Source organism: Chiloscyllium plagiosum, unplaced genomic scaffold (assembly GCF_037043375.1).
Source record: "Chiloscyllium plagiosum isolate Xiang-an unplaced genomic scaffold, Cpla_swu_hap1 HiC_scaffold_4, whole genome shotgun sequence".
Classification (NCBI taxonomy): domain Eukaryota; kingdom Metazoa; phylum Chordata; class Chondrichthyes; order Orectolobiformes; family Hemiscylliidae; genus Chiloscyllium; species Chiloscyllium plagiosum.
This window is the reverse complement of record NW_028270142.1, coordinates 35,957,810-35,970,280: the sequence shown is the minus strand read 5'-3', so window position 1 is coordinate 35,970,280 and position 12,471 is coordinate 35,957,810. Positions and strand designations below refer to the sequence as shown.

The 12,471-nt window shown below is 43.4% G+C and overlaps 1 protein-coding gene across 1 annotated transcript in view; it reads right to left on the bottom strand.

Moving 5' to 3' along the window:
• Window positions 1-12,033, bottom strand: part of itga9 (integrin, alpha 9) — a 389,627-nt gene extending 377,594 nt beyond the window's left edge. The window contains exons 1-3 of the mRNA XM_043688825.2: window positions 11,595-12,033; window positions 11,035-11,162; window positions 215-321 (exon numbers count right to left, since the gene is read on the bottom strand). Coding sequence (XP_043544760.2) covers window positions 215-321; window positions 11,035-11,162; window positions 11,595-11,782 — 423 coding nt within the window. The 5' untranslated portion in view covers window positions 11,783-12,033. The remainder of the gene's footprint in view (window positions 1-214; window positions 322-11,034; window positions 11,163-11,594) is intronic.
• Window positions 12,034-12,471: the final 438 nt, after the last annotated feature.

Here is a 12,471-nt window from a genome sequence, read left to right as displayed (position 1 = left end):
TCATCATCTGATAATACCAGTTTCCTCATGATTGAGGGACGGGAGGTTTAGCCTCAGCATGGCTACTCACCATTTCATACAGTTGGATTCATATTTGAGCAGATTGATGAGCAGACTGCTTCAATGGGAAAAGATCGACAAAGTTGGGTCATGGAATTTAGTAGACTGGACAAGTCTACAAAGGGAAGGTGTTGCTAAGAGGTCATCAGCTTACCAGGATGCTGCCATTGCCTCCAGCCTGTCGAGACAGACTCACACCCATCCACTCGTTGTCTCTGTTCTCTCTGCAAGTTTTACCACAAGTCTTTCCTCGTTGATTACCTGAGAAATTCAAGAACAGTTATTACACTCCACGTTAGTCCCAATAACGACAAATAATCAAAACGTTGTGAAACAAACAAATGACACTTGGATAAACGTGCCAGAAGCATCAAAAGTTATTAACCTTCAAATGGAATACTCCATTCTTTCCATGTAGATTGTGACATTAAGAGTGTTCAACAATGATATGAACATTGCTAGTCCCTAACACAAAGATTAAAATTTACTTGACTAATTGAAAATGGTGTTTGTTCAGGAAAACAAATTGTTTCCCAAACACATGAATTGAACAATTTAATTACATGGCAAAATGGGAATTTAGTGGAAAATAGAGGAAAAAAATTATCAGATATTTCTAACAAGTTAACTAAAACAATAGAACATAACATAACAACAAAATCAACATAGGGTCATTTTATAATGTATGGCCAACAGAAAAGAAGCTTGGAATAAATTCTCAAGTGGTATATGGTAATGGAAGGAGCAGATAACTTGATTGAGGAAAGGATCAAAAATTCAACATTTTTTTGGGGATTATGGCAAAAAGGAATGAAATATTTAGATGTGTTGGTTACTTTTATTTAAAAATGCTAAAAGCCATATTATGTGAGAGAATGGTTTGATATAAAATTAGCCTCTTGCAACATATAAAGGAGCTTGGTTATCCCATTATGCTTGTACCAGCTCTGAGGTTGCTACCCAATTATTACCATACTTCTCCTCTCCCGAGTCGAACAGTGTGGTGCTGGAAAAGCGCAGCAGGCCAGGCAGCATCCGAGGAGCAGGAGAATCGATGCTTCGGGCATAAGCTCTTCTTCAGAAGAACTTATGCCCGAAGCATCGATTCTCCTGCTCCTCGGATGCTGCCTGGCCTGCCGCGCTTTTCCAGCACTACACTTTTCGACTCTGGTCTCCAGCATCTGCAGTCCTCACTTTCTCATACTTCTCCTTTCCCCACTGTTTGGAAATGCTTTCTTTACAAGTGTAACTCCTTCACCTCATCAGCTAGGAGGACAGGTTTTAGATTAGATTAGATTAGATTACTTACAGTGTGGAAACAGGCCCTTCGGCCCAACAAGTCCACACCGACCCGCCGAAGCGCAACCCACCCATACCCCTACATTTACCCCTTAACCTAACACTACGGGCAATTTAGCATGGCCAATTCACCTGACCCGCCCATCTTTGTGACTGTGGGAGGAAACCGGAGCACCCGGAGGAAACCCACGCAGACACGGGGAGAATGTGCAAACTCCACACAGTCAGTCGCCTGAGTCGGGAATTGAACCCGGGTCTCTGGCGCTGTGAGGCAGCAGTGCTAACCACTGCGCCACCGTGCCGCCCACCTTTGTTCCTTTTAGTAACATCAGCATCCTTAAAGGAGCCAATAGCATCAGCAGGGAGGCCATGACCATCCACAAACATCTCTGCTGGGCAAGCCATGTGCTTAGGATGCCTCAGTCCCGATTATCAAAGTCAATATTCTTCACCCACTCAAACAAGAACAGGACAAAGTAAACGTTTCAAAGGCTTCCACCAGGAAATGAAACACAGATGTCAATGTGTGTGAGATCCTCATTCAGAAGAAATTGAATTTGAGGAAACTACTGTTCGGAGGGACACATTATTTGAGAACACCCTTCAGCAAGAGGAAGTATGGAGAGCAACTGAAGAAAAGAATGCCAATGATCAAGGCCAACAACCAATTCCACCTCCTGGAAACACTTGCCAAATGTGCAGTCAGAGATGCATTGGGTTTATCAGCCATGCAAAGACTGTAAGAACCTATAATCTTTAACATAGAATTTCCTAGGTGGACAATCATTTTTTTCACGTGTGATTGTCAATGACAATATTCAATTCACTTTTGAAAGTTATTGAATTTTCTTTCAGGCAGTACATTCCAGATTTTGATAACTCACTTAAAAAGGAAGTCTTTCAAGCCTTGGCTCCTTATCAAATTATCTTAAGTCTGATTTTAAACCACTTTGCAAGCTACTTCTTATCTACTCAATCAAACCATTCATGGTTTTGAACACCGCAATCAAATAACTCCTTAACCTTCCTGGCTCTGACGAGAGCAATCAAAAATGCTCATCTCTCCACACATCTGACATCCCTCAAACTTCATCCCATTCTAATAAATCCGTTTTGCATTTTTCCAAAGGCTTGGCATTCTTTGTGTGTCTAGAATGCACACAATAATCTAGCTAAGGCCAAACAAGTGGTTATTATCCTTTTCCTTAATTATAACAGATAACTCAACTTGTCCTGCTATCTTCAAAGACTTTTGAATGAGAAAGTGCATTCCACATCCTTGGAATATCCTCAAGCACTTCACAGCTAACTCATTTATTTCATAAATGTAGTCATGTAGACAAAAACAACAGTCAGTCAATTTCCAACAATAGAATTGTTAATCTTCTAAAATCATCCTGAAATCACCAGAAGCCAAAGATTAACATCATGGCCTATCTACACACTATGGACTGCAGCAATTCAAGAGAGCTCACCACTTTCTCAACGGCAACTAAGAATGAACAATAAATGCAGACACATTCCTGATGAAGAACTTATGCTCAAAACATCGACTCTCATCTTCCACGGATGCTGCCTGGATGGCTGTGCTGTTCAAGCACCATACTTTTTGACTCTCATCTCCAGCATCTGCAGTCCTCACTTTCTCTCAATAAATGCTAGCCAGCCAGCAATGTCCACATTCCATGATTGAATCTTTAGAAAATTCTAGTCCTCTAGATTTAAAGGCAAACATTAGTTTTCATCGATTATTTTCTGTATCTGCTCATGGCATTTAATTATTTATTAACCTGGATCTCAACTACAAATTTCTTTGGAACTGAATTGCTTTAACTTATCACGCTTTCAAAAATCCCCCCTTTTTAGGTCCAATGTCTACAAATCTATTCAGCACAGTTTTGCCCAATCACTTTTGTACTAACATCTCTGTAAATTTGTGCTTTGACCAACACAGTTTATAATTATAGGCAATAGACAATAGGTGCAGGAGTAGGCCATTCTGCCCTTTGAGCCAGCACCACCATTCATTATGATCATGGCTGATCATCCTCAATCAGTATCCTGTTCCTGCCTTATCCCCATAACCCTTGATTCCACTATCCTAAAGAGCTCTATCCAATTCTTTCTTGAAAGTATCCAGACTTGGCCTCCACAGCCTTCTGGGGCAGAGCAATCCATACACCCACCACTCTCTGGGTGGAGAAGTTTCTCCTCAATTCTGTTCTAAATGGCCTACCCCTTATTTTTAAACTGTGTCCTCTGGCTTGATTCTGCCTATACAGATATTTGTGTCATCAGCAATTTTGGATATGTGGCTTTCCACCTCATTACCTTTGTTGTAAATACATTCACTTAACAGTTGAGACTCCTATGCAAATCTTTGCAGAACACCAAATATGTTGCCAAATAAAGTTTTGGTTCATTATGGAGGAGAAAGTGAGGGCTGCAGATGCTGGAGATCAGAGCTGAAAATGTGTTGCTGGAAAAGCGCAGCAGGTCAGGCAGCATCCAAGGAACAGGAGAATCAACGTTTTGGGCATAAGCCCTTCTTCCTGAAGAAGGGCTTGTGCCCAAAACGTCGATTCTCCTGTTCCTTGGATGCTGCCTGACCTGCTGTGCTTTTCCAGCAACACATTTTCAGTTTTGGTTCATTATCCCTATTCTCTGGCTCCAGCTGTTCAGCCTATTTCTCAACAAGGTTGGTAATTCCATTCAATTCCACAAGCTTTAGCTAACAGTCTCAAGGAGAACTTTCTCAAAATGATTTCTGAAAATCCATATAATATTTTTAGATTAGGTTCCCTACAGTACAGCAACAGGCCCTTCGGCCTAACAAGTCCACACACCGACCCTCCGAAGAGTAACCCACCCAGACCCATTCCTTTACCCTATATTTACCCTTGACGATGCCCCTAACCCTATGCCTCGCTCTCTCTCTCTCTCCCTCTCTCTCCCTCCCAGATGGAGATTACAATATACAAATTGATTTGCTTCTACCAGCTACAGGGACTTGGGATTTACGTGCTAACATGATACATAATTTTCTTCAGAGCACAATAGAGAAAAAGACCAATGCTTTCCCTTAAGGAATTAGATATGAGAAGCAAGGTTTTCATATACCTGGACAATAATTAAACGCTTATTATAAGTGACCTGGGTTTATTAAATGTATTAAGTCATTTTTCCTTTTTAGTACGATCTGTGAAGATAGGCTTCATTGTGTGAACTTAGTACTGGATGGAAAGAACTACTATCACCAATGTCACAAAATACAGATAATCAAAATTTTAAAATGCAGAGAAAATGTTCAATTTTGAAAATAATAGTGTGATATTGTCATCCAAATCATTGGACCATCAGTTGCTCAAGTGCCTGCGTGTACTGAACTAGGGTCAGTATTGAAGTACTGTTGCTAAAAGATCTTCCTCTCTCCACCTCTCTCTGCCTTCTGCAAGGACCGTTCCCTTCACCAATCCTTGGTTTGCACCACTCTCCCCACCAACATGACCCCACGAACCCCCAGGTACCTTCCCCTGCAACCACAAAAGGCGCAAAACCTGCCAGCACAACAGCCCCCTCACCTCCATCCAGGGCACCAAACAGTCCTTCCAGGTAAGATAGAGGTTCACCTGCCTCTCTTCTACCTAGTTTACTCTACCCAGTGCTCCCAATGCGGTCTTCTCTACACCAGGGAGACCAAATTAAACTCAAGACACGTTTTGCCAATCATCTCAACCAGGCCCATAGGGGCTGGCCTGGTCCCCCCAAGTCACCACCCATTTCAATTCCCCTTCCCACTCCCTCCCTGACTTCACTATCCTCAACCTCCTCCATTGCCACAGCGAATCAGACCGCAAATTGGAGGAACAATACCTCATCTTCCACCTGAGCAGCCTACAGCCCAGAGGATTCAACTTGAGTCTTCCAATTTCAAATAAACTCCCTTCGCAGCTCCTCTCCCTCCTTCCTTCCTATTCCTCTCGTCAACCCTACCTTCCAGCCACCAACCGAATTCATTCCTTCCATCAACCAACCAGATCGTACCCTCTACCTGTGTTCACCCACCTCACCACTCTGTCCCTCTCTCCACCCCCATTTAACTGCAACTCCCCTTACACCCATCCTAGTCCTGAAGAAAGATTACACATGAAACATTGACTTCTCCACCTGCTGATGCTGCCTGGCATGCTGTTTTCTTCCAGCCTCTTGTTTGCCTGCACTGGATTCCAGCATCTGCAGTTTTTTTTGTCTTGAGAAGATACATAGCCTGGTAACTCTTTGTCGTGAATGGAACAAGGGCCAGGTGGATCTCATTGATTAAATCACCTTTGACATCCAATTCTTCATCCAGACACACGGAACAGCCATGGGGACCAAATTTGCACCCCAATATGCCAACATTTTTATGCACAGGTTCGAACAAGATTTCTTCTCTATGCAGGATCTCCAACCGACATTGTACACCAGGTACATTGATGACATTTTCTTCCCCTGGACCCATGGCGAGGAGTCACTGATAAAACTACACAGTGACATCAACAATTTTCATCCCACCATCAAACTCACCATGGACTACTCTCGACTGTCTGTCTCATTCTTGGACATGTGCATCTCCATCAAGGACGGACACCTCAGCACCACATTCTACCGCAAACCCACAGACAACCTCACAATGCTACACTTCTCCAGCCTCCACCCAAAACATATTAAAACAGCCATTCCCTAAGGACAAGCCCTACGCATACACCGGATCTGCTCAGATGAGGAGGAACGTGACGGACACCTGGAAGTACTCAAGGATGCCCTCACAAGAACGGGGTACAATGTTCAACTCATCGACCGCCAGTTCCGACCTGCCACAGCAAGGAACCGTAATGACCTCCTCAGGAGACAGACACGGGCTGCAATTGAAAGGGTACCCTTCGTTGTTCAGTACTTCCCAGGGGCTGAAAAATTACGCCATGTTCTTCGTGACCTGCAACACATTATCAATGGAGATGAGCACCTCACCAAGACCTTCCCCACACCTCCACTCCTTGCCTTTAAACAACCGCCAAACCTCAAACAGATCATTGTTCGTAGCAAACTGCCTGGCTCTCAGGACAACTCCATACAACTCTGTCACGGTGGACGCTGCAAAACGTGTCAGATTGTGGACATAGATACCACTATTACACGTGGGAACACCTCCCACCGTGTACATGGCAGGTACTCATGTGACTCAGCCAACATTGTCTATCTTATACGTTGCAGGCAGGGATGCCCAGAGGCATGGTACATTGGGGAAACTGAGCAAAGGTTACGACAACGGATGAATGGGCACCGCACAACAATCAACAGACAGGAGGGTTCCCTCCCAGTTGGGGAACACTTCAGTGGTCCAGGACATTCAGCCTCGGACCTTCGGGTGACCATCCTCCAAGGTGGACTTCGGGACAGGCAGCAGAGGAAAGTGGCTGAGCAGAGACTGATAGCTAAGTTCAGTACCCATAGGGAGGGCCTCAACCGGGACCTTGGGTTCATGTCACATTACAGGTGATCACCATTGCACTACACACACACACACACACACAGATATTCCTACACACACACACTCACATGCACACGGACACAGATACACACAGACGCCCACACACACCCTTATAGACACACACACACACACACATGCACCCCCTCACAGACTTAAGACACTCTGCACTCACTACACACATACACACACACACACATTCTCACACTCACAACCCCCACCCCTGACAGACACACACACAGACAGACAAAGACCCACATGCACACGTATATATTGTGTGTGGTGAATTTTTTTGGTACAAAGTTACATTGCACTTTGCTCAAAAACCACATAGATTCATGTCGAACTCTGAGCTCAAAAACTGCATGAATTTATGTAAAACTCTGTTATTTCACTTTTTGGATTGGAATCAATCTAAACATCAGATCATAGACAGAGAACACAGGGGGCTAACATCTTCAACACATTGTCTAGCTATCACCATTGTTAACAGCTAACCCGAGAATGCAACTTTAAAAAAAGGGTTTTGTGATTTACACATGAAAGAAGTGAAACTATCACTGTATTCTAACAGATGAAAGGCTTAACAGACAATCAATTCTTCAATGTCAATGTATAATTTTAGTTACATCACACTGCAAATTTTTGCTATAAATTCTGTGTTACGATCGAGCCCTCCACAATCACCTGATGAAGGGGCGTCGCTCCGAAAGCTAATGTGCTTCCAATTAAACCTGTTGGACTATAACCTGGTGTTGTGTGAGTTTTATCTTTGATTGGAGTTGTTAACATGGGTCAATCAAGGAGCCCTGGCTGACAAAAATAAATAGATTACCGCACTTAGGTGGTAGTGTGGGGGTTAAATAAAAAAAAAATTTAAAAAATAAAAGAGGACATCAAATAAGCACTACCGCACTTAGGTGGAATAAAAAGGGAAGTGTTACGTTAGGGCCCGGGTGTCCAAAAAAAAAATAGATGATTCAGAGCCTTCTTAGTTTAGGGGACTGATTCTGTGCTGGCTGGTGTTATGGTCAGTATGTTACTGTTAGTTTCTGCTTTTTTGGAGGGGGAAAAAAAAGGAAGGAACCTGATTCCTGAAGTGGCTGAATTAGTTAGCCAGTTTGTTAACTGGCATTCCTTTTAGTGAGGACTGTATCAGGAGTTTAACAATGTGTTTCAGGTGTAACTCAATTCTCATTAGGGGATTGTTGTTTCACTGGTTGGTTACAGCCTGTTACTTTTCTTTTTACCCTTTTTTCAAAGGATGATTTTGTGATAGGGCTTAGCCCTTTGACTCTAGTTTTTGTATGTGTCTTTACTTTTTTTATTGGTGTTTGGACTGAGCCCTTGTGGAAGACATACATTCTTCCAGAGGAGCTGTTCCTGTGGGGAGGCCTGGGACTGGGCCTCTGAAGATTGAACACCTGTGTGCACTGGGAGGAGAGCACCTGCTGTATCCTGGAGTTTGGGTGAAGACCTTTCCTTCAAGAGTGGACCACCCCACCCGGGAAGGGGATAGGCTGTCCTAGAGGTGGCTGGAAGGTGTGTCAGGATAGCCCACTGGCCAGATGGTGCATCAAGCTGGGTGAGACCAATGGTATGTAGGGGCAGACCAAGAGCCAGGAGGTGGGTAGCCATCCTCAGTGCTATCACCACAGGCAGGTACTGGGCTGCCCCAGAAGTGGTCAAAAGGTGCTGAGGGTGGTTAGTAAAGGTGGGTAGGCTGTCCTGACTGCTGTCACCCCAGGCAGGTACCAGGACAGGCTGCCCTAGAGGTGGTTGAAAGGTGTCAGGGCAGACTGAGCTGGAAGGTATGGAGGGGCAGGCTGCCTTAGTGGTGGGAGGGATGGGGGCTTGCTGGGTCTGTTTATGTAACTGGGTTAGTTTTATGTACAAATGTCACTGTCTTTATAGGTGGAACTAGGATTTGAGGTCTGTCCTCCTTTCCCTGTAAACTGGTTGAACGGTAGGGGTTGGAGCCTGGCTTTACTGCTCCTCTCCCTTGTAAAATTGCTGTTGTACACAGCTGTAAATGTAAACTGTTATATTTTAAACAAATTGCAATAGATTCCAGTTCCATTAGAGCCTGAGTGTCTTTGGAGAAGGAGTGCACACAGTCTCCTCCAACACCCTGGAGTTCAGGGAGAGGTGGGCACCAATGTGGAGTGCATTATTTTCCTCCTCCACCTCTACTTTGATTTAATCCCTACCCACCCCTCTCACTGTTTGATCTCATAGCATTGCCCTTTGTGAAGGGCACTGCTTGTCACAGGCCACTTGGGTGTTTCCTTTCATCCTGGTGGTGGAAATTTGAATAAGTGCACCTTGTGCCTCTCAGTCTTCCATCTACACACCCAACATAGGTGTGGGGGAAAAAACCATTACTGTAATTAGGTGGTAGTTGGGGGGGGTCTTAAGTCTCACATCCTGCTAGGGAAAAAAAACAGGGGCTTCAAGAAGAAAAAAGATAAACAGGTGCTTCAGTGAATCCCCTCACTTTAGGGCTGGCTCTGAACAATGAACATCTTAATCAGAGTCTGTAAGTAAAAGGTGACTTTGTGACAAGATATCTGCCTTCTTGCCATGATCTCAGGATGGTACTGAAGTGGCATTGTGATTGTTATCGGAGCAAAGTCATAATTCAACCATTTGCATATTGGCAGAGAAAATCATGGAAGTGACTGGATGGATATAGGAAACAAAATGGTTCACTCATATCCTTCAGAAGAACTTGTTATCCATAGCTCGACTGCATTCATATACAATATGATAGCTTGTAATTCCCATATGACATAGGGATGATCCTTTGCCAGTGTTATCCACATTCCAAGAACAGTCATTAAATAGATCATTACTAATATCACTAATATCACTAATATTTTAGTGATATTTGCTTGAATGTACATGAGGAAAAATAAATTAAAGTATATCAAAAGCAATAAACCTTGTATTCCCTCAGTAAATCCTGCCTTATTCTGGGGGAACCATCACAGTATAGAAGAGTACTTGCACCCAGCTCCAAGGAAAGATTCTTATACAGACCTTACCCCAGCTGCTTCAGGAGCTCAAACTGCTCATAAACACTGCGAAAGGTAAGGACACCCCTTTTACTGGAGGTTAAGCCAAGTGAATATGACTGAGTAAAGTCAGAGTCTCATGTATACAAGGTGTTGACAGTTAATTCAGGTTTTACACCACATGCCCTGACGAGTGGTAGGACAGAGCACAAAACCTTTTCATTGAAAGCAAAATTGAAAAGCTTCTGACAGTCAGCATATTCAGGCTATAAAATGTTCTAATAAAGGTCTGTATTTAATAAACAATACACTTTCTATGTTCTTACATCTTTGATACTAAAAGATGTCCGGCTGATGATTGGATCATTTAGCCTCCTGTGGGAGGGATCGGGTTTCAGGTTCAGCCTCCCATGACGTCCATTCAGACTTCATTTTCATGGAGTCCTTCAATTTAAATGCATACTTAAGATTGCAAACCTCTGCATTTTGGACCAGGGTTGGCTCCTGTATGTGGGGATTTAATAATGAACCGAACAGCCCATCCAAATCAGCTTAGGAAACTTTGTTGAATTCCTTTTTGATTTGTAACAATTCTGTAGGATTTTCAAGTGATCAGGGATAACGTTCTGTATGGTAACGGAATGATTGTGTTATCAGGTTAGAAAAGTGCATAATGGTACTCAGAGTGATGATTCGGTCCTCCACAATGACTGACACAAGCAAAAGCAGCACATACTCAGGGCCTTGGTAGGATCATTTAAATTTGTCTCAGCAGATACAGATCTCTGCTCAAAAATCAAAGTCCCTTCCGCTGCTTGAAAACATTAAAAGTTAAATTTAAGCCCACCAACCTTTCCTCCACCTCTGCCCGCACAGGGCAAGACGCGATTATAGGAACACAAGTGATTTTGATCTAACACTAGAAAGAAGTCGCAACTTCGCAACAAGAACAGCGGGGGGGGGGGGCAATAATATGCATCAAAGTTGCTTCAGACGCTGTGTGTGCTGTCGCTGTCACAGTGATGGGACGTTGCATAACTCAGGAGGTTAGCTTCTTTCTAAAGCGCACAGTCAGAATTCAGGAAGGAAAACACCCCTCACCCCACAAAAACAAATGTAAACGAGACTAACCTCGACCCAGATCCAACTCTGTACATCTCTTCGCTGGATTACTGTGAATTCGGCATTTATATACAGCTCCCGGGGACAGCACAGTCGAGCTGTAAGTAGAGTTAGCCTGAGGAGCTCCTACCAGCACCCTGCAGAAAATATATTACATGAGAAAGAGTGAGGAACTCTGCCTAAGACAAACATTTTTGGAACCGAGTAAAACATAAGAGTTCAGCCTTCTTGCCAGCACACGGGGTAAATTGGCTTTTTCAAGTAACTTCAGGAAAAGTTTTGGACATTGCATGGATCTGACCGAACTCAGTGAAACGTTAGGCGGTGAATTAATCCAATATCAGTGCTGGTCCTGGCTCAGCACACGTTTACCTTCAGAGTGACATTATCAGACAAGCATCTCACCAAGAATGAAATCTTCTCTTTAAATTGCAAGGAAATCACATTGCCAAGGGCTGCAATTTCCTCCAACTTCATACCGTTACAAGCGAGAGTGAAAGCACGGAGCTTATAACGGAGGGATTCAGACGCAATAAACGCTATTTTCTGACACTTATCGTCCTACTCACCACCGTGTATTGTCGTGAAAATGTTCCAGTACAGAATATCCAAAGAAAGTGCCACTGGTCCCCCGAAACACGACTGGATGGTCTAAATCAATATTGTACGAATGCACCAAACCAAAGCAAATTAAAGCCACACAGAGTTTCAATAACTTCATATCCTCTGCAAGCAGCCCATCCATTCCCCACCTCATCAGAAGCCGGGGGGAAGACTTGCTTTAGGCGTCTCTAAGCGAAAAGAAAAAAACCCTCCGGCGAATTGCAAATAAACCCTGAAAAGGAACCAAACAATCAGGTCAGTTGGCAATGCGGCTGGTCCCCGATCAGAGATCAACTCACATCCTGCAAACTGTTAAGAAGGACAGAGTTTCTCCCCTCTGATCATCTGATTAACTGGGAGTGGGCTGCGAAGAGAATCTAAACAGAGAGCAAAGGCGCCACACACCGGCTACTCAAAGACATTTACTATTTCTCCAGCATGTGCTGCATGACCTCGGGGCATTAACTCTTTTGAATCATACAGTCATAGCACGGAACAGACCCTTCGATCCAACTTGACCACAGAACACCTTTCACTGTATCTTTCTAGCGACACGTGACAATAAAAAAAGCAATTCTATAGCTGAAAATCATCTTCGCAACCAAGTATCCCCAACTATGGTCCATATCCATCTAATCTGTTCCTATTCATGTACTTATCCAAATGTCTTTTAAATATTGTAACTGTAGTTTCATTCACCATTCTTCTTTCATTACCTTGATACAAATTGCAACAAATTTTTAAAAGCCTGTTAAAGATATGGCTGTAAGATCCTCAGCTAAATTTCATAAAAGCAGAATGTAATGTATTTAAAACTTAGTGAAATAGGAATAATTAGCATTT